The sequence below is a fragment of the Pseudophryne corroboree genome, chromosome 2, assembly GCF_028390025.1.
Source record: "Pseudophryne corroboree isolate aPseCor3 chromosome 2, aPseCor3.hap2, whole genome shotgun sequence".
Taxonomy (NCBI): Eukaryota; Metazoa; Chordata; class Amphibia; order Anura; family Myobatrachidae; genus Pseudophryne; species Pseudophryne corroboree.
The window spans coordinates 501,433,903-501,457,682 of NC_086445.1; the positions used below are offsets into that span (position 1 = coordinate 501,433,903).

The 23,780-nt window shown below is 44.9% G+C and overlaps 1 protein-coding gene across 2 annotated transcripts in view; it reads right to left on the bottom strand.

The window, feature by feature from the left end:
* The window catches only part of USP32 (ubiquitin specific peptidase 32), a 433,758-nt gene that overhangs the window by 16,672 nt on the left and 393,306 nt on the right, over nt 1-23,780 (bottom strand). For both annotated transcript variants that reach the window (XM_063954012.1, XM_063954011.1), the window contains exons 28-31: nt 20,169-20,255; nt 14,454-14,574; nt 6,569-6,760; nt 1,265-1,556 (exon numbers count right to left, since the gene is read on the bottom strand). In XM_063954012.1, coding sequence (XP_063810082.1) covers nt 1,265-1,556; nt 6,569-6,760; nt 14,454-14,574; nt 20,169-20,255 — 692 coding nt within the window. The remainder of the gene's footprint in view (nt 1-1,264; nt 1,557-6,568; nt 6,761-14,453; nt 14,575-20,168; nt 20,256-23,780) is intronic.

Sequence of the window (23,780 nt, forward strand, 5' to 3'; positions counted from 1 at the left end):
AGATTCTCTCTCCTGCAGTGTATTGTCACAGACAATGAAACGTGGGTGTACCATATAACAATGGAGACAGTTCCCACCTTCAAAGAAACTGAAAACAACTCCATCAGCAGAAAAAGTCATGGTGACTGTGTTTTGGGGCCTCAATGGCATCCTTCTAGTTGATTTCCTTACCAAGAGAGAAACTGAATGCTGACTAACAAAGTGAGCCAGTTTGTGGAGGGCAATTTTTTTTTTTTTTTAAACGACCAGGGTTGCTGCGAACATGCATTGTATTGCAGCAAGGTAACGCCAGGCCACATTTAGCCTTCCACACGCGTGAGTTGTTACGGCGCTACAATTTGGAGGTACTGGACCATCCTCCCCACAGTCCTGACCTGGAACCAAGTGATTTCCACCTCTTTGGATCAATAAAAAAAGCACCTGGAGGGAAGTTATTTTGTAACAGATGGTGAAGTTCAGCAAGCTGTAATGTCCTGGCTTCAGGCGCTTGACACTGAGCTATGCCAGGATAGATGCTTAGACAAGTATGGGGACTATGTGGAAAAATACTCTGTACTAAGTCCATACTATTTATTACATACATATATACAGAGGCGTCACCGAGACGGGGGCACAGCCGCGACGGGGGTGCAGTGCAGAGTCTATTTCTTCACTCTGGGGACGTGTCCAGCATCCTCGGAGATGCTGGCTGCCCCCTGAGATTGGGCTGAGTGCAGTGCCGGCTCTTCATGTGTGACAAGAGCAGAGTGCTGCAGGTGAATATCACCCGCATGTGACGCCACTACATATTTATGTACGAGTTGACTAAATTTAGGCAGTGAGAGGTCTTGTCACCATATTTATTGAACCACCCTCATAATAGGACGTTGGTTAATTTCTTGTCTTTCAATAATCTCTATCCTGCCATATTATGCATGTCTCTGTTTTCACCCCACTACTGGTATTAACATTCTTGTTGCAAATATTGAACTCTCTGCTTTAACACAATTTGGCGACGCTCATCTGCTAACATGACGTCATTTATATCATTTCAAATTTACATTTTAGATTTGGTTTATTTACAAACGATATAACAGTACTGTTTGCTACTTAGATGTTTACTTATTTAGAAATATTCATACACTATTCCAGATAACTAAACAGCTACACATATAAGCGAAGTGTATGTGAAAGAACACCAATATCATTTTGAAAGAAATACAAATCAATTAGCTCCTACAAATTTACTGCTAAAAGCAGCACAAGGAAAATTTATTTTAAATACCTTTACTGTTATTTGTTGTGGAAGAACTGATTATTGGCTGAACCTTACTGAGTGCATCCACATCTCCAGCAGAACAGGAGTTTATCAAGTCCACTTTCTTCAGGTCACCCTGTATCAAACGTGGTTCAGCTTGATCATTCCACTGAAGTCTTGCTTTCCTTTTCTGGTATTGTACTGGCCCTTTAGGTACCAAGAAGGCACTCGGATCAAACTTCTCCCGGGGAAATTTGACAATTTTTTGAGACTTTATCCAACGACCATTAACAAACTGGAAACGCTTTAAGTGGATGATCTAAGATCCAAAGACATTTCACAATATTAAAATGAAAATTGCTAAAATACAGGTTCGTTAACAAAAACTCAAGGGGCTAAGCTATCTTTATATATGCTGAAATATTTCAATATGGACTTCTTACAGTAATATAGAGATGTGCACCGGAAATTTTTCGGATTTTGGTTTTGGATTCGGTTCCGCGGCCGTGTTTTGGATTCGGACGAGTTTTGGCAAAACCTCCCTGAAATTTTTTTTGTCAGATTCGGGTGTGTTTTGGATTTGGGTGTTTTAAAAAAAAAAAAAAAACCCTCAAAAACAGCTTAAATCATAGAATTTGGAGGTAATTTTGATCCTATAGTATTATTAACCTCAATAACCATAATTTCCACTCATTTCCAGTCTATTCTGAACACCTCACAATATTATTTTTAGTCCTAAAATTTGCACCAAGGTCGCTGGATGACTAAGCTAAGCGACCCAAGAGAGCGGCACAAACACCTGGCCCATCTAGGAGTGGCATTGCAGTGTCAGACAGGATGGCACATACAAAAATTGGCCCCAAACATCACATGATGCAAAGATAAATAAAAAAACAAAAAAAAAGAGGTGCAAGATGGAATTGTCCTTGGGCCCTCCCACCCACCCTTATGTTGTATAAACAGGACATGCACACTTAAACAAACCCATCATTTCAGCCACAGAGTCTGCCACACGACTGTGGCTGAAATGAATGGTTGGTTTGGGCCCCCACCAAAAAAAGCAATCAATCTCTCATTGCTCAAAATGGCTCTACAGAGGCAAGATGTCCACCTCATCATCATCCTCCGATTCCTCACCCCTTTCACTGTGTACATCCCCCTCCTCACAGAGTATTAATTCGTCCCCACTGGAATCCACCATCACAGGTCCCTGTGTACTTTCTGGAGGCAATTGCTGGTGAATGACTCCACGGAGTAATTGATTATAATTCATTTTGATGAACATCATCTTCTCCACATTTTGTGGAAGTAACCTCGTACGCCGATCGCTGACAAGGTGACAGGCTGCACTAAACACTCTTTCAGAGTACACACTGGAGGGGGGGCAACTTAGGTAAAATAAAGCCAGTTTGTGCAAGGGCCTCCAAATTGCCTCTTTTTCCTGCCAGTATACGTACGGACTGTCTGACGTGCCTACTTGGATGCTGTCACTCATATAATCCTCCACCATTCATTCAATGGTGACAGAATCATATGCAGTGACAGTAGACGACATGTTAGTAATCGTTGGCAGCTCCTTCAGTCCGGACCAGATGTCAGCACTCGCTCCAGACTGCCCTGCATCACCGCCAGCGAGTGGGTTCGGAATTCTTAGCCTTTTCCTCGCAGCCCCAGTTGCGGGAGAATGTGAAGGAGGAGCTGTTGACGGGTCACGTTCTGCTTGAGTTGAAAAGTGTCTCACCAGCAGGTCTTCGAACCTCTGCAGACTTGTGTCTGCTGGAAAGAGATACAACGTAGGCTTTAAACCTAGGATGGAGCACGGTGGCCAAAGTGTAGTGCTCTGATTTCAACAGATTGACCACCTGTGAATCCTGGTTAAGCGAATGAAGGGCTCCATCCACAAGTCCCACATGCCTAGCGGAATCGCTCTGTTTTAGCTCCTCCTTCAATCTCTCCAGCTGCTTCTGCGAAAGCCTGATGAGGGGAATGACCTGACTCAGGCTGGCAGTGTCTGAACTGACTTCACGTGTGGCAAGTTCAAAGGGTTGCAGAACCTTGCACAACGTTGAAATCATTCTTCACTGCGCTTGAGTCAGCTGCATTCCCCCTCCTTTGCCTATATCGTAAGCAGATGTATAGGCTTGAATGTCTTTTTGCTGCTCCTCCATCCTCTGAAGCATATAGAGGGTTGAATTCCACCTCGTTACCACCTCTTGCTTCAGATTATGGCGGGGCAGGTTCAGGAGTGTTTGCTGGTACTCCAGTCTTCGGCACGTGGTGGCTGAATGCCGAAAGTGTGCCGCAATTCTTCGGGCCACCGACAGCATCTCTTGCACGCCCCTGTCGTTTAAAAAAAAAATATATAAATATGCACCACCAAATTCAATGTATGTGCAAAACATGGGACGTGCTGGAATTTGCCCACATGTAATGCACGCACAATATCGGTGGCGTTATCCGATGTCACAAATCCCCAGGAGAGTCCAATTGGGGTAAGCCATTCTGCGATGATGTTCCTCAGTTTCCGTAAGAGGTTGTTAGCTGTGTGCCTCTTATGGAAAGCGGTGATACAAAGCGTAGCCTGTCTAGGAATGAGTTGGCGTTTGTGAGATGCTGCTACTGGTGCCGCCGCTGCTGTTGTTGCTGCGGGAGGCAATACATCTACCCAGTGGGCTGTCACAGTCATATAGTCCTGAGTCTGCCCTGCTCCACTTGTCCACGGTTAAGTGGACATTGGGTACAACTGCATTTTTTAGGACACTGGTGAGTCTTTTTCTGACGTCTGTGTACATTCTCGGTATCGCCTGCCTAGAGAAGTGGAACCTAGATGGTATTTGGTACCGGGAACACACTACCTCAAGAAATTCTCTAAGTCCCTTTGAGCTAATGCCGGATTCCGGACGCACATCTAACACCAACACAGCTGCCAAGGCCTGAGTTATCCGCGTTGCAACAGGATGACTGCTGTGATATTTCATCTTCCTCGCAAAGGACTGTTGGACAGTCAATTGCTTACTGGAAGTAGTACAAGTGGTCTTCCGACTTCCCCTCTGGGATGATGATCAACTCCCAGCAGCGCCAGCAGCAAATCAAGGATCCATCGGAGGAATCTCAGTCAGGAGAGGACTCGTCAGACTTGCCAGTGACGTGCCTGCAGGACTACTGGCATTCCTGTCTAAGGAGGAAATTGACACTGAGGGAGTTGGTGGTGTGGTTTGCAGGAGCTTGGGTACAAGAGGAAGGGATTTAGTTGTCAGTGGACTGCTTCCGCTGTCACCCAAAGTTTTTGAACTTGTCAATGACTTCTGATGAATGCGCTCCAGGTGACGTATAAGGGAGGATGTTCCTAGGTGGTTAACGCCCTTACCCCTACTTATTACAGCTTGACAAAGGCAACACACGGCTCGACACCTGTTGTCCGCATTTCTGTTAAAAAAATTCCACACCGAAGAGGTGATTTTTTTTGTAATTTGACCAGGCATGTCAATGGCCATATTCATCCCACGGACAACAGGTGTCTCCCCGGGTGCCCGACTTAAAGAAACCAACTCACCATCAGAATCCTCCTTGTCAATTTCCTCCTCGGCGCCAGCAACACCCATATCCTCATCCTGTGACATCTTCAATTTGACTATCAGGGACTGGATTGTGGGTGCTCCTTTCAGCACTTCCAGGGGGCGTGCAAATGGTGGAAGGAGCCACCTCTTCCCGTCCAGTGTTGGGAAGGTCAGGCATCGCAACTGACACAATTGGACTCTCCTTGGGGATTTGTGATTTAGAAGAACGCACAGTTCTTTGCTGTGCTTTTGCCATCTTAACTCTTTTCAGTTTTCTAGTGGGAGGATGAGTGCTTCCATCTTCATGTGAAGCTAAACCACTAGCCATGAACATAGGCCAGGGCCTCAGCCATTCCTTGCCACTCCGTGTCGTAAATGGCATATTGACAAGTTTACGCTTCTCCTCAGACGCTTTTAATTTAGATTTTTGGGTCATTTTACTGAACTTTAGTTGTTTGGATTTTACATGCTCTCTACTATGACATTGGGCATCGGCCTTGGCAGACGACGTTGATGGCATTGAATCGTCTCTGCCATGACTAGTGGCAGCAGCTTCAGCACTAGGTGGAAGTGGACCTTAATCTTTCCCTATTTCACCCTCCACATTTTTGCTCTCCATTTTTTAATGTGTGGAATTATATGCCAGTAATAATATTATATCAATAGCAATGGCCTACTGTACAACTATATACTGTTGGTCACCAAAATGCTGCACTGTACTACTATATATACTGCTCACAAAAATGCAGCGCAGATATGGAATGGATACTTGCAGTGACACGGAGCTGCAAGATACAGCAATGGCCTACTGTACTGTACAACTATATACTGTTGGTCACCAAAATGCTGCACTGTACTACTATATACACTGCTCACAAAAATGCAGCACAGATATGGAATGGATACTTGCAGTGTCACAGAGCTGCAAGATACAGCAATGGCCTACTGTACTGTACTGTACAACTATATACTGTTGGTCACCAAAATGCTGCACTGTACTACTATATATACTGCTCACAAAAATGCAGCACAGATATGGAATGGATACTTGCAGTGACACAGAGCTGCAAGATACAGCAATGGCCTACTGTACAACTATATACTGTTGGTCACCAAAATGCAGCACACTGAGCACAGATATTTGCAGCACACTGAGCACAGATATGGAGCTTTTCAGGCAGAGAACGTAGATATTTGCAGCACACTGAGCACAGATATTTGCAGCACACTGAGCACAGATATGGAGCTTTTCAGGCAGAGAACGTAGCCACGTCCTCTCCGTTCAATATCCAATGCACGAGTGAAAATGGTGGCGGCGCGCGGCTCTTTATATAGAATACGAATCTCGCGAGAATCCGACAGCGGGATGACTACGTTCGGCCGCGTTCGGGTTAACCGAGCAAGGCGGGAAGATCCGAGGCTGCCTCGGACCCGTGTAAAATAGGTGAAGTTCGGGGGGGGGGGGGGGGGTTCGGATCTCGACGAACCGAACCCGCTCATCTCTACAGTAATATAATACATAATATAAAACTTGATGTGCTAGAAGCTTCCGAGTTATAACAACATGTACATGCTGGCTTATTAACAGCTAAATGTGACTACAGTATGAACACATTATTGGTAATACTATATACCTGTCAGATATATATTAGATTGCAAAGAACAATTAAACGACTAGGTTTAATTAAGTTGTTGACAATTAACTGCTAGATTACAAAACACTTTAAAACTATAAATTTTCTTAAAGATTTAAGAATATAAAAACAAGACGTACTAGAATTGGCGGAAGCCTCCAAAGGTCAAGTTTCTTTGTGGCTAAACAGTGTGTTCTACATTTGGAACAATAATACATTTCATCCTCTCCCAGCTCCTCCTCATTTGTGAAAGCCCGGAGACAGCTATCAAGGTTAATGGGTTCTGCTTGTGCCCTACGACTCTGTTCAACACTTTCGTGCTCCTCCACAATCTGCACACGAGGGAGAAAAGGTGGAGTTTAGGCTGGAGTCTATGAGGGACAGCTCAGTATGCGGCACAGAAGATTCTAACAAAAAACAAACATAGGGGAAATGGTTCTCCAGCTCGGACTTAAAGATAAGCACTTGATGTAATTCAGATTCACATATATTAATACAAGATAGCACCCATATACCAGTATTAAATAAAGGGATGGTTAAATTACTGTAACTCAGTAAATGAGCTATAAATGTGATAAACCAATAAAATTGATCTTTATTTATAAAATCCATAATACAAGGTGGGTACAAATCCCCAAATATAGAATACAAAATAAGAATTTACTTACCGATAATTCTATTTCTCATAGTCCGTAGTGGATGCTGGGGACTCCGTAAGGACCATGGGGGATAGCGGCTCCGCAGGAGACTGGGCACATCTAAAGAAAGCTTTAGGACTATCTGGTGTGCACTGGCTCCTCCCCCTATGACCCTCCTCCAAGCCTCAGTTAGGATACTGTGCCCAGACGAGCGTACACAATAAGGAAGGATTTTGAATCCCGGGTAAGAATCATACCAGCCACACCAATCACACCGTACAACTTGTGATCTGAACCCAGTTAACAGCATGATAACAGAGGAGCCTCTAGAAAAGATGGCTCACTACAGCAATAACCCGATTTTTTGGTAACAATAACTATGTACCAGTATTGCAGACAATCCGCACTTGGGATGGGCGCCCAGCATCCACTACGGACTATGAGAAATAGAATTATCGGTAAGTAAATTCTTATTTTCTCTAACGTCCTAAGTGGATGCTGGGGACTCCGTAAGGACCATGGGGATTATACCAAAGCTCCCAAACGGGCGGGAGAGTGCGGATGACTCTGCAGCACCAAATGAGAGAACTCCAGGTCCTCCTCAGCCAGGATATCAATTTTGTAGAATTTTACAAACGTATTTGCTCCTGACCAAGTAGCTGCTCGGCAAAGTTGTAAAGCCGAGACCCCTCGGGCAGCCGCCCAAGATGAGCCCACCTTCCTTGTGGAGTGGGCATTTACAGATTTTTGGCTGTGGCAGGCCTGCCACAGAATGTGCAAGCTGAATTGTACTACAAATCCAACGAGCAATAGTCTGCTTAGAAGCAGGAGCACCCAGCTTGTTGGGTGCATACAGGATAAACAGCGAGTCAGATTTCCTGACTCCAGCCGTCCTGGAAACATATATTTTCAGGGCCCTGACAACGTCTAGCAACTTGGAGTCCTCCAAGTCCCTAGTAGCCGCAGGCACCACAAATAGGTTGGTTCAGGTGAAACGCTGAAAACACCTTAGGGAGAAAATGAGGACGAGTCCTCAATTCCGCCCTGTCCGAATGGAAAATCAGATAAGGGCTTTTTCAGGATAAAGCCGCCAATACTGACACGCGCCTGGCCCAGGCCAGGGCCAACAGCATGACCACTTTCCATGTGAGATATTTTAACTCCACAGATTTAAGTGGTTCAAACCAATGTGACTTTTGGAACCCAAAACTACAGTGAGATCCCAAAGTGCCACTGGAGGCACAAAAGGAGGCTGTATATGCAGTACCCCTTTTACAAACGTCTGAACTTCAGGGACTGAAGCTAGTTCTTTTTGGAAAAAAATTGACAGGGCCGAAATTTGAACCTTAATGGACCCCAATTTCAGGCCCATAGACACTCCTGTTTGCAGGAAATGTAGGAATCGACCCAGTTGAATTTCCTCCGTCGGGCCTACTGGCCTCGCACCACGCAACATATTTTCGCCAAATGCGGTGATAATGTTTTTCGGTTACATCCTTCCTGGCTTTGATCAGGATAGGGATGACTTCATCCGGAATGCCGTTTTTCCTTCAGGATCCGGCGTTCAACCGCCATGCCGTCAAACGCAGCCGCGGTAAGTCTTGGAACAGACAGGGTCCTTGCTGGAGCAGGTCCCTTCTTAGAGGTAGAGGCCACGGATCCTCCGTGAGCATCTCTTGAAGTTCAGGTTACCAAGTCCTTCTTGGCCAATCCGGAGCCACGAATATAGTGCTTACTCCTCTCCATCTTATCAATCTCAGTACCTTGGGTATGAGAGGCAAAGGAGGGAACACATACACTGACTGGTACACCCACGGTGTTACCAGAGCGTCTACAGCTATTGCCTGAGGGTCCCTTGACCTGGCGCAATACCTGTCGAGTTTTTCCCAACGGTTTATAAACAAGTGGAAGACTTCTGGGTGACGTCCCCACTCTCCCGGGTGGAGGTCGTGCTGAGGAAGTCTGCTTCCCAGTTGTCCACTCCTGGAATGAATACTGCTGACAGTGCTATCACATGATTTTCCGCCCAGCGAAGAATCCTTGCAGCTTCTGCCATTGCCCTCCTGCTTCTTGTGCCACCCTGTCTGTTTACGTGGGTGACTGCCGTGATGTTGTCCGACTGGATCAACACCGGCTGACCTTGAAGCAGAGGTCTTGCTAAGCTTAGAGCATTGTAAATGTCCCTTAGCTTCAGGATATTTTTGTGAAGTGATGTCTCCAGGCTTGACCATAAGCACTGGATATTCCTTCCCTGTGTGACTGCTCCCCAGCCTCGCAGGCTGGCATCCGTGGTCACCAGGACCCAGTCCTGAATGCCGAATCTGCGGCCCTCTAGAAGATGAGCACTCTGCAACCACCACAGGAGGGACACCCTTGTCCTTGGTGACAGGGTTATCCGCTGATGCATCTGAAGATGCGACCCGGACCATTTGTCCAGCAGGTCCCACTGGAAAGTTCTTGCGTGGAATCTGCCGAATGGGATTGCTTCGTAGGAAGCCACCATTTTACCCAGAACCCTTGTGCATTGATGCACTGAGACTTGGCTCGGTTTTAGGAGGTTCCTGACTAGCTCGGATAACTCCCTGGCTTTCTCCTCCGGGAGAAACACCTTTTTCTGGACTGTGTCCAGGATCATCCCTAGGAACAGAAGATAAGTCGTCGGAACCAGCTGCGATTTTGGAATATTGAGAATCCAATCGTGCTGCCGCAACACTACCTGAGATAGTGCTACACCGACCTCCAACTGTTCCCTGGATCTTACCCTTATCAGGGAATTGTCCAAGTAAGGGATAACTAAAATTCCCTTCCTTCGAAGGAATATCATTATTTCGGCCATTACCTTGGTAAAGACCCGGGGTGCCGTGGACCATCCATACGGCAGCGTCTGAACTGATAGTGACAGTTCTGTACCATAAACCTGAGGTACCCTTGGTGAGAAGGGTAAATTTTGACATGAAGGTAAGCATCCCTGATGTCCCGAGACATCATGTAGTCCCCTTCTTCCAGGTTCGCAATCACTGCTCTGAGTGACTCAATCTTGAATTTGAACCTCTGTATGTAAGTGTTCAAAGATTTTAGATTTAGAATCGGTCTCACCGAGCCGTCCGGCTTCGGTACCACAACAGTGTGGAATAATACCCCGTTCCCTGTTGCAGGAGGGGTATCTTGATTATCACCTGCTGGGAATACAGCTTGTGAATGGCTTCCAAAACTGTCTCCCTGTCAGAAGGAGACATCGGTAAAGCCGCCTGAAGGATCCAGGGGTCTACTTGCGAGTGAGCCCACTGCGCGCTGAAATTCATTGAGACGGGCCCCCCACCGTGCCTGATTCTGCTTGTAAAGCCCCAGCGTATACTGAGGGCTTGGCAGAGGCGGGAGAGGGTTTCTGTTCCTGGGAACTGGCTGATTTCTGCAGCCTTTTTCCTCTCCCTCTGTCACGGGGCAGAAATGAGGAACCTTTTGCCCGCTTGTCCATGAAAAGACTGCGCCTGATAATACGGCGTCTTCTCATGTTGAGAGGCGACCTGGGGTACAAACGTGGATTACTCAGCTGTTGCCGTGGCCACCAGGTCTGAAAGAGCGACCCCAAATAACTCCTCCCCTTAATAAGGCAATACTTCCAAATGCCGTTTGGAATACGCATCACCTGACCACTGACGTGTCCATAACCCTCTACTGGTAGAAATGGACAACGCACTTAGACTTGATGCCAGTCGGCAAATATTCCGCTGTGCATCACGCATGTATAGAAATGCATCTTTTAAATGCTCTATAGGCAAAAATATACTGTCCCTATCTAGGGTATCAATATTTTCAGTCAGGGAATCCGACCACGCCAACCCAGCACTGCACATCCAGGCTGAGGCGATTGCTGGTCGCAGTATAACACCAGTATGTGTGTAAATACATTTTAGGATACCCTCCTGCTTTCTATCAGCAGGATCCTTAAGGGCGGCCATCTCAGGAGAGGGTAGAGCCCTTACAAGCGTGTGAGCGCTTTATCCACCCTAGGGGGTGTTTCCCAACGCACCCTAACCTCTGGCGGGAAAGGATATAATGCCAATAACATTATAGAAATTATCAGTTGTTATCGGGGGAAACCCACGCATTATCACACACCTCATTTAATTTCTCAGATTCAGGAAAACTACAGGTAGTTTTTCCTCACCGAACATAATACCCCTTTTTGGTGGTACTCGTATTATCAGAAATGTGTAAAACATTTTTCATTGCCTCAATCATGTAACGTGTGGCCCTACTGGAAGTCACATTTGTCTCTTCACCGTCGACACTGGAGTCAGTATCTGTGTCGGCGTCTATATCTGCCATCTGAGGTAACGGGCGCTTTAGAGCCCCTGACGGCCTATGAGACGTCTGGACAGGCACAAGCTGAGTAGCCGGCTGTCTCATGTCAACCACTGTCTTTTATACAGAGCTGACACTGTCACATAATTTCCAACAGTTCATCCACTCAGGTGTCGACCCCCTAGGGGGTGACATCACTATTACAGGCAATCTGCTCCGTCTCCACATCATTTTTCTCCTCATACATGTCGACACAAAAGTACCGACATACAGCACACACACAGGGAATGCTCTGATAGAGGACAGGACCCCACTAGCCCTTTGGGGAGACAGAGGGAGAGTTTGCCAGCACACACCAGAGCGCTATATATATATATACAGGGATAACCTTATATAAGTGTTTTTCCCCTTATAGCTGCTGTATAGTTAATACTGCGCCTAATTAGTGCCCCCCTCTCTTTTTTAACCCTTTCTGTAGTGTAGTGACTGCAGGGGAGAGCCAGGGAGCTTCCCTCCAACGGAGCTGTGAGGGAAAAAGGCGCCAGTGTGCTGAGGAGATAGGCTCCACCCCTTTTTCGCGGACTTTTCTCCTGCTTTTTTATGGATTCTGGCAGGGGTTAAATGCATCCATATAGCCCAGGAGCTATATGTGATGCATTTTTTGCCATCCAAGGTGTTTTTATTGCGTCTCAGGGCGCCCCCCCCCAGCGCCCTGCACCCTCAGTGACCAGAGTGTGAAGTGTGCTGAGAGCAATGGCGCACAGCTGCAGTGCTGTGCGCTACCTTGTTGAAGACAGGACGTCTTCTGCCGCCGATTTTCCGGACCTCTTCTGTGCCTTCTGGCTCTGTAAGGGGGCCGGCGGCGCGGCTCTGGGACCCATCCAAGCTGGGCCTGTGATCGTCCCTCTGGAGCTAATGTCCAGTAGCCTAAGAAGCCCAATCCACTCTGCACGCAGGTGAGTTCGCTTCTTCTCCCCTTAGTCCCTCGATGCAGTGAGCCTGTTGCCAGCAGGTCTCACTGAAAATAAAAAACTTTCACTAAGAAGCTCAGGAGAGCCCCTAGTGTGCACCCTTCTCGTTCGGGCACAGAGATCTAACTGAGGCTTGGAGGAGGGTCATAGGGGGAGGAGCCAGTGCACACCAGATAGTCCTAAAGCTTTCTTTAGATGTGCCCAGTCTCCTGCGGAGCCGCTATCCCCCATGGTCTTTACGGAGTCCCCAGCATCCACTTAGGACGTTAGAGAAATATAATATTGTTCTGTAAAGTACATTCTCAATATTACAGACAACATAAACAAAAACATAATAGGCATCACAGTATCGCATTAAGAGGAGCAGGCATAAAAAGATAAACATTTTAAACAAAAACACAGCATAAAAATATACGTTATCTCACTCTGGTTTCGCTACATTTTTATTTATGTTTTAAACAGCTCCTAAAATACCATGGGGTATATTCACTTGAAGTCGAAAACTGCCGTCTGTCGAAAAGACGGCAGTTTTCAACTTTTTAAGGTCGAATCCTGATTCGACCTATTCAATATATCCCTAAATTTTTCGACAAGTCGATGAATTCGACTTGTCGAAAAGCACGTGGATCGGCGGAATAGCTGCCGAACCGCGTGTTTATATCGAAAACAGGGCCAAAACCGACAGGTTTTGGCCCCCTTTTCGACCATATCAGTCCGACATCAAAATGATGTCGGACTGAGATGCGGACCCAGAGGAGGCAAGGGCGGGAGCCGCAGGGAGACAGCCGCGGGCATACAGGGAAGATCAGCGCTACAGTAGCGCTGCAGCTGGATGTCACTCAGCCGCCCAACCTCACGGCTGCTTCCACCCGGCTCCAGCACGCTGCTGGAGCCGGGTGGAAGCTGCCGTGAGGTCGGGCGGCTGAGTGACATCCTGCTGCAGCGATACTGTAGCGCTGATCTTGCCTGTATGTCCGCCGGCTGTCCCCACGCGGCTCGCCCCCCTTCTCCTTCTCTGCGTCCCATCTAAATTCGACTTGAAAAAGTCGAATTAAGATGGGATTGAATAGGGGTTGTCGGATCCATTCCGACAAATACATGTCGGAATGGATCCGTCTTTAATTGAATATATCAACATGTCTGCACAGGCCTTATTCAGCTTTAAATAATGAAAGTAAGAGGATAATGGCACGGAAAGATTTAGGGTATTTTTTTTTATCACAATGGGACAATTGTGCATATAGGTTTGGAAAGTGCAAAATATGTTCGGATGACTAAAGCACTCAACATACCCTAAAAAATGACACATCCAGAGCACTGGAAAGAAATACCCCAAAGTGCGCACTCTACATTGCGTGAACTCATATCAATATATCCCCTAATCTTTGCATCTACATTGCACAAATTGGGCAATTTTCTTGATCATTAAGAGAAACCTCTTTCCAGCAGCGCAGTCACACACATCTTAATGCACTAATACACACATTACCCATAACAGGTACATTTGGTGAAAAAAACCCATAACATTTCCTCTGGGATGATCACTTTCCATATTTATAAATAACCTTTTTCATTTCTTGTGCCAAAGCAAATTACCAGAATGAGATCTTAGAAAACTGGGAATATATACAGGAAATACAGTATGCATAAAGACTTCATTAACTAATTATATTAAAAAAAGGTAATCTAGTGTCATAAGTAATTTTGCTTTGGCTCCAAGTAGTGATCCAACCACAAAATTGCCGACACCAAGTAAAAATATTTATTTACTGCAGCCAGTTGTTTTAGGTTCAGTGCATATTAGTATGGAAAGGAAGCGTGAACACGGCTCACCCGTGCCATAAATTAGCATAAGACCAAGGTCTTAGCTGTAAGGATTTTGTATGTCCTTCTACAATTCAAAACCATACTGATAGGTTAAAATGGCTTCTGACTAAAATGGACCCCAGTGCATATGTGTTTGGACATTAGTAACTGCTCCATTAGAGCTTAGTGTCTTAATGTGACTCATTAATATTCTGTACATAGCACTTGGCAACAGGGTATCGCTTTACAAACTACAATATAAAAAATATAATGAGGCATAACTTTCACCAGAACAGTGTCCTTACCCTTTCTTGTGACGTCTGGTAACGGAGATGTAGGGCTGTGGGGTCCCAATCCACAGCAATGTAAGCATTACCAATGTAAGCGCGGTCTTCTGCACAATCAATTTTACATCCCCGACAAAATCTACATGAGAATCAAAGGCAAGAGATACTTTAGAGTGCATCCACATAAGGAACAAGGGATAGAGAAAAGGATTTCCGAGAAAGATACTGCCGCGGGCATTCTTTCCTCTGATGTTCGGTACGCATATAACTTATAAAGATTTATACTGAAAGATCAGTCACTGTCATAGCACTGAAGGCGCAGAGGTTTTACTCTCAATGAACATACACACATATATATATATATATATATATATATATATATATATATATACACACACACACACACACACACACACACACACATGTATGTGTGTGTAACATAACAATCCCCTCCCCCCAAAGGGGGTATTGTACGTGTGTGTGTGTATATATATATATATATATATATATATATATATCTCTCACAATAAATTCCTTAGGTGCACCAATATACTCAGAATATATTTTAAAATTATCCTCTATGGACCTAATGTCCCTTTTCTTACAACACCAATGTGTATTCAAATGTACATATAAAACATTTACATAAAACCCAAACAGCATAATACAATGAATAATATCAACAAGACCTGTCTATTAATAGAGGCTGGATGTTCATGCACTTTGCCCTTACGGGAGTGTGCTCACAAAAAAAAGAAAAAGAAAAAAAAAAAAAAAAAAAAAGAGATCCACTGTATATTTTCAGGTCGTTTGAATCACCCAACACGTTTCGTCCTTTAGGTTGGACTTCTTCAGGGTAAATTATAGGTGAATTACTCCATAGTCAAAAATTGCTGTAGGCTTGATCTCCACTCAGACATTTCTAGTACTAGGGAATAGTCAGTTTCCATCCACAGATAAAGTAATGTTGTCTTGTAGACACTGTGTCAGAATCTGTCTTTCTAGCAAATGCTGCAACATATGTATGTATGTATATATATATATATATATATATATATATATATATATACACACACACACACATATACAGGTTGAGTATCCCATATCCAAATATTCCGAAATACGGAATATTCCGAAATACAGACTTTTTTTGAGTGAAAGTGAGAGATAGTGAAACCTTTGTTTTTTGATGGCTCAATGTACACAAACTTTGTTTAATACACAAAGTTATTAAAAATATTGTATTAAATGACCCCCAGGCTGTGTGTATAAGGTGTATATGAAACATAAATGAATTGTTTGAATATACACACACTTTGTTTAATGCCCAAAGTTATAAAAAATATTGGCTAAAATGACCTTCAGGCTGTGTGTATAAGGTGTATATTAAACATAAATGCATTCTGTGCTTAGATTTAGGTCCCATCATCATGACATCTCATTATGGTATGCAATAATTCCAAAATACGGAAAAATCCCATATCCAAAATACCTCTGGTCCCAAGCATTTTGGATAAGGGATACTCAACCTGTATAGTGCATCTGGAAAGTATTCACAGCGCTTCAATTTTCCACATTTTGTTATGTTACAGCCTTATACCAAAACTGAATAAATTCATTTTTCCCCCTCAAAATTCTACACACAATACCCCATAATGACAATATAAATAAAGTTTTTTTTGAGATTTTTGCAAATTTATTAAAAATAAAAAACTAAGAAATCACATGTACAGAAGTACTCACAGCCTTGTCATGAAGCACAAAATTTAGCTCAGGTGCATCCTGTTTCCACTGATCATCCTTGAGATGTTCCTACAGCTTAATTGGAGTCCACCTGTAGTAAATTCAGTTGACTGGATATGATTTGGAAAGGCACACACCTGTCTATATAAGGTCCCACACTTGACAGTGCATGTCTGAGCACAAACCAAGCATGAAGTAAAAGGAATTGTCTGTAGACCTCCGAGACATTATTGTCTCAAGGCACAAATCTGGGGAAGGATAAAGAAAAATATCTGCTGCTTTGAAGGTCAAAATGAGCACAGTGGCCTCCAACATCCATAAAAAGTTCGGAACCACCAGGACTCTTCCTAGAGCTGGCCGTCCGTCTTAACTGAGAGATCGGGGGAGAAGGGCCCTAGTCAAGGAGGTGACCAAGAATCCAATGGTCACTCTGTCAGAGCTACAACATTCCACCGTAGAGAGGAGAAACTTCCAGAAGGACAACCATCTCTGCAAGAATCCACCAATCATGCCTGTATGGGAGAGTGGCCATACAGAAGTCACTCCTTAGTAAAAAGCACATGGTAGCCCACCTGGAGTTTGCCAAAATGCATCTGAAGGACTCTCAGACCATGAGAAACAAAATTCTCTAGTCTGATGAGACAAAGATTGAACTCTTTGGCATGAAAGCCAGGCATCATGTTTGGAGAAAACCAGTCACCGCTCATCACCAGGCCAATACCATCCATACAGTAAAGCATGGTGGTGGCAGCATCATGCCGTGGGGATGATTTTCAGTGGCAGGAACTGTAAAACTAGTCAGGATAGAGGGAAAGATGAATGCAGCAATGTACAGAAACATCCTGGATGAAAACCTACTCCAGAGCACTCTTGACCCCAGACTGGGGCGACAGTTCATCTTTCAGCAGGACAACAACCCTAAGCACACAGCCAAGATATCAAAGGAGTGGCTCCAGGACAATGCTGTGAATGTCCTTGAGTGGCCCAGCCAGAGCCCAGACTCGAATCCGATTGAACATCTCTGGAGAGATCTGAAAATGGCTGTGCACAGACAATTCCCATCCAACCTGATGCAGCTTGAGAGGTGCTGTAAAGAGGAATGGGCGAAACTGCCAAAGACCAAAGATAGGTGTGCCAAGCTTGTGGCATCAAATTCAAAAGGACTTGAGGCTGTAATTACTGCCAAAGGTGCATCAAAGTATTGAGAGAGGCTGTGAATACTTATGTACATGTGATTTTTTTCTTTTTTATTCTTGACAAATGTGTAAAAATCTCAAAAAAACTTTTTTCACGTTGTCATTATGTGGTATTGTGTGTAGAATTTTGAGGGAAAAAAATGTATTTATTCCATTTTGGAATAAGGCTGTAACATAACAAAATGTGGAAAAAGTGAAGTGATGTGAATACTTTCCAGAAGTAATGTATGTATGTATGTATGTATGTATGTATGTATGTATGTATGTATGTAGCTTGGGAGAGACACGCTCGTCTCCGAAATAACTTTTGCACTTTATAAACTTATATGTATAATCTATTTACTGAAAACAGAACAGGTAATTCACATTACAGGGGGGGCGGGTATACTGTTAGCTGCAATAACACAATCCACGATCGTAGCGAATGTTATTGCAACTATTGCCTGACAAATCAGGTTATCGCAGCTTGCGCACTCCCATTCTTCACACCTACCAGATTACAAAACGGCGATAAAATGTAAACGCGCGATAATTCTAGCCAGCAAAAGCAAAGGAAAAAATTGGAGAAATGTGCCTGTACCCAAAAATGCCAAACTGATATTGGAAATCATTACAGAGGTCTATTAGTAGCCATAAAGAACTAATTGGTGTTATTAAATCTGGTCAAATGGCTGTTATTCTTTTTTTTTTTTAGCTTTAAATGCTGAAAAATTATATAAATCTATTTTTTCCAGCTAAATAAGTGCTCTTGGGTACATACAAATGGGTATAAGTACAGGTATATATTTGTGTAATTTTAAGGGACTTTAAAATAAAAAGTGGAAACGGACAGTTTACTCCCACCTGCAAGACTACAAACACTTGTCCAACTCATAAAGCACCCCAATATACCTGTCCCATACCTTGTACACCAATTTCCATTGCTCTGCATTTTTGACCCCAAAAATGACGTCATTATTAGAGAATTAAAAATAATTAAAAACTTTTCAGTGGCTAATTAGTCATTAGGGGGTGTCCCAGGGGTTCTGAACCAAACCCCGACATTTTTAGCTTAAAATAGGGATTTTGCACTACTTACCACCAGCTCTGAGATGTTGAAGAGAAATCTGCGATAAACCCTATGGAGACCTATTAGCAGTAACTTATCACCGCTAATAGGATACTGAATTATCGCATTTGCGATATTGCGGCTAATAGGGCACCTCCTTACATATATAATGAGCATCAAAATCATGAACCTGTTAAGCCATGTAATAAATTCAATAAAAACAAAAGTCATACCACCATTGTCGCAAGGAAGTTGTTGTTTCCTAGTAACAAATGAGGAATAGGGACGGGTAGGGAATTGGGTGGGGGGATGTTGGGGGAAAGAACAGGCAACCACTAATACAAGCACTGCAGAGTAGGAAATAAAAAGGCATAAACAATGAGGGTGAAACTGTGTCGTAGCTCTGAGGATGCGCTTAGGTAAAAACAGGGAGTTGTCTGTTGAAGTGAGAGAACCAAGGACCCCAAACTGCATGAAACTTATGTAGAGTGTTGCGAATGAGGACGGTAATGTACACCATCAAGGCAGAGCACCATATTTATTAATCAGAGCAGGGAGGGAAGGAGCAGTAGGGTTGCTTCCAGTGTGTTGCAATGAGGAGTTTAGATTAAAGATGTGGCTACAAAGTTTCTGTGGGTCAGGGACCCCAATCAGTTGTTTACACAACAGTACAGGTACAATACTTTAGGAGAAGCAAGATTAATCAAACTGCCAGCCAAAGAAAGGACTTCATCCCAGTATGTTGAAATCTGGGGGCGTTCTCACCAAGCATGCAAGAAAATACCCTTAATTCCACAATTCCGCCAGCAAAAGTCTCGGACATCGGAAATATAAAGGTAAATTTATTGTATCAGCATGGATCGTGCCGCTATAACACTTCCTGTTTCATCTCGTTACTGAGGCGAAGCAGGAAGGGACATCGACAAGATGTATTAACATCTTGTCTGACAAAGCAGGGCAGTGAAAACTCCCGCCTCTGGCTTAGTGCTGATGTGCTGTAACTCCCTGCCCGGCCGGCTGTGCATGTGCAGAATCTCGCTACTCACACAAAATTCCCTGAACAGTCCGGAGTTGGCACCCGCCACAGCCAGGGACAGCTGTGGAGATAGGGCATCGCTACCTGTCGAAATCGGTAGCTGCAAGTATCGGAACGGTCAGCAGTGCATTGCCAACGCACATTGGTGTGCCATCTTATAGACAAGCATTGTCGATATGGACAGGGTTGCATACCGGCACATTCATATATGGGGGAGAAGAGGTAGAGCGCACATAACGTGCGCTGACATCGCTTCTCCCCCATAACGACAGATAATACATTTGCCCCACAGAATGCAGTTTAGCAGTAACCAAGTACTATCATTTATATATTTTTAAGGATTTAAAAAAAATTGGTATTAATGGAGGATTTAGCTACCCCATTATCCAAATGCCTATTCACTCTGTCCCAAACTGTAAGAATGGCTCTCACACATGAAACTTCATGTACCGAGGCTGGCCTCAAATATTGGGGGCATCCATGGGAGAAACCCAACCAACTGGTGTCCAATCAGGCCACCCATTTTTTACATCCCTCACTCATATGCCACCACTTGATGTTAACTAAAATAATTTTAAAATGGCAGAATACTCACAATAAATATTCAATACATATGGCATTATGACACAATGGAAGGAGCAGTCTATAAAACAAGTGATTAGAACTATTACTGTACAATATAAATTTAATATAACATTTTCATGATTTACCTGTACCATGGGCAGGACGCACATGAATTACCATCTTTTTGCACCACTCTCAACGTGAATGGATACTGATATCCCATGCTGTCATCACTGAAAATGAAAAGAAAAATGAAGACTAGCTGGATGGTGAGCACATTTGCCATGTGTTAAATATCTGTACTGGAACGATGTTATATCACATGAGGGTTCTATCTATTTAATATATACATATAGATTATATACATACTTGTATTTGACCTATCACTGATTGGAGAGCACAATTGATTGGGCATTTGCTTTTTGGTGTTTATTAGTATCTGATATGCTTTATGCACAAAACTTGTATGTGTTTTTTGGTACCCAAACCATTGGCGGGATGTAATAGAGTCCGAGATTGCTGTATATGCGAGATGCCGCAGGATCTTTGACTTTTGATTTAAAGGGGCAATCACTTACAAGACATGGTATTGCCTTGTAAGGGACAGCCTCTTTAAAAAAACGTCAGAGATTGTCCGGCATCCCACACTTCAGGTGATCTCGGACTCCATTACATCCTGCCGCATGTGTTTATTGTTTTTGACATGTTAAATTGCTTAAAGATGCATACTACTCAGGAGCAACATATACAATATGGGGTTATGACAAGACTGATGAGAATCCTGGGACATGAACTTGAGAGATCTTGTCTGAGGTTCCTGTAAATCCTCTCTATCAATCACCATATTTTCCGTGAATGAGGCACAGTAATATACTGCAATACAGCAGGTAAAAAACGAGATTTATGGTAAGAACTTACCTTTGTTAAATCTTTCTGCGAGGTACACTGGGCTCCACAAGGATAGACATTGGGGTGTAAAGTAGGATCTTGATCCAAAGCACCAACAGGCTCAAAAGCTTTGACCTTCTTCCCAAGATGCATAGCGCCGCCTCCTATATCACCCCGCCTCTGTGCACAGGAGCTCAGTTTTGTTAACCATCCCAATGCAGTAGCAAGTAAAAGACGACAACTGCAAGTTGCCACAAACACCACACCTTCCCGACAGGAGAATGTGGCAGCGGCCATAGCCACACCAACCCAAAGAAGCTAAGTGCGTCAGAGTGGGCGCCTTGTGGAGCCCAGTGTACCTCGCAGAAAGAGATTTAACAAAGGTAAGTTCTTACCATAAATCTCGTTTTCTGCTGCAGGGTACACTGGGTTCCACAAGGACAGACATTGGGGATGTCCTAAAGCAGTTCCTTATGGGAGGGGATGCACTGTAGCGGGCACAAGAACCCGGCGTCCAAAGGAAGCATCCTGGGAAGCAGCAGTATCGAAGGCATAGAACCTTATGAATGTGTTCACGGAGAACCACGTAGCCACCATGCACAATTGAACAAGGGTCGCACCACGTTGGGCCGCCCAAGAAGGTCCAACAGACCGATTAGAATGGGCCTTAATGTGATCAGGAGCAGACAGACCAGCCTTCACACAAGCATGTGCAATCACCATTCTAATCCACCTGGCCAGGGTTTGCTTGTGAGCAGGCCAGCCACGTTTGTGAAACCCAAACACAACAAAGATAGAATCATATTTTCTAATAGAAGCAGTTCTCTTCACATAGATACGGAGAGCCCATACCATATCCAAAGACCGCTCTTTGGGAGACAAGTCAGGAGAGACAAAGGCCGGAACCACAATCTCCTGATTAAGGTGGAACGAAGAAATCACCTTCGGTAAATAACCGGGACGAGTCCTAAGGACCGCCTGGTCACGGTGAAAAATCAGATGTGGGGAACTACAGGACAGGTCACCCAAATCTGATACTCGTCTAGCAGAGGCAATAGCCAGCAAGAACACCACCTTAAGGGAAAGCCACTTAAGATCAGCTGAACCAAGGGGTTCAAACGGAGGCTCCTGTAACGCCTCCAAAACCACCGACAAGTCCCAAGGAGCCACAGGCGGGACATAGGGAGGTTGGATACACAACACACCCTGAGTAAAAGGTATGAACATCAGGTAAAAGGTTGCAATTTCTCTCTGAAACCACACCGACAAGGCAGAAATATGAACCTTGAGGGAAGCCAGACGCAGGCCTAAATCCAGGCCCTGCTGCAGAAAAGCCAACAGTTTGGCTGTACTAAATTTGGAAGCACCATAATTATTAGATGTGCACCAAACAAAGTAGGAATGCCAGACCCTATGGTAAATCCGGGCAGAAGCCGGTTTCCGGGCCTGCAACATAGTTTTAATGACTGCCTCAGAAAAACCCTTAGCCCTCAAGACGGAATCTTCAAGAGCCACGCCGTCAAAGACAGCCGGGCTAGGTCCTGGTAGACACATGGGCCCTGAACGAGGAGGTCTGGGCGTTGTGTAAGTAGAATTGGACGCTCTGACGAGAGGCCCTGCAGGTCTGAGAACCAGTGCCGTCTGGGCCATGCCGGAGCTATGATCAGCAGGAATCCTCCTTCTTGCTTGAACTTCCGAATTACCCTGGGCAGGACTGACACCGGAGGGAACGCGTACGGTAGCCGAAACCTTCATGGCACCGCCAGCGCATCCACGAATGCCGCTTGAGGATCCCTTGTCCTTGCTCTGAAGACCGGAACCTTGTGATTGTGTCGAGACGCCATCAGATCTACATCTGGAAGGCCCCACCTTTCCACTAAGAGTTGAAACACTTCGTGATGGAGGCCCCACTCTCCGGCGTGTACGTCCTGACGACTGAGAAAGTCTGCTTCCAAATTCAGAACCCCCGGAATGAATATTGCCGATATCGCCGGTAGATGGCGTTCTGCCCATCGAAGAATCCGTGAGGCTTCCTTCATAGCCAGGCGAATTCGAGTGCCGCCCTGATGGTTTATGTAAGCCACTGTGGTGGCGTTGTCCGACTATACTTGAACAGGACGGTTCTGTATCAAATGCTGGGCCAGGTCCAATGCGCTGAAGACCGCCCGCAATTCCAGAATGTTGATCGGGAGGAGAGACTCCTCCCTGGTCCACCAACCCTGAAGGGAGTGTTGCTCCAACACTGCGCCCCAACCCCGTAGACTGGCATCCGTTGTTAACAAGACCCAGTCGGGTATCCAGAAGGGACGACCCCTGCACAGTCGCTGATTCTGGAGCCACCAGTGTAGCGACAGACGAACCTCCGGAGTCAATGAGATCATGTGAGACCTGATCCGGTGAGGCAGGCCGTCCCACTTGGCTAGAATCAGCCTCTGGTAGTGGGCGAGAGTGAAATTGAGCATACTCCACCATGTCGAATGCTGACACCATGAGGTCCAGCACCTGCATCGCCGAATGTATAGACACTTGCGGACGAGATAGGAAGCAACGAATCCTGTCCTGAAGTTTCAGGACCTTCTAATGAGACAGGAACAACCGTTGGTTGGGAGTGTCCAATAACGCTCCCAGGTGCACCATGCTCTGAGCAGGGACCAGGGAGTATTTCTTCCAGTTGATGAGCCACCCGTGGGCTTGCAGAAACCGGACCGTCAGATCTAGGTGACGTAGGAGAAGTTCTGGGGAATTTGCCAGGATCAACAAGTCGTCCAGATACGGTAGGATCCTGACCCCTTGATGGCGGAGTACCGCCGTCATCACCACCATAACTTTGGTAAAAACTCGCGGAGCCGTGGTTAAACCAAAAGGTAACG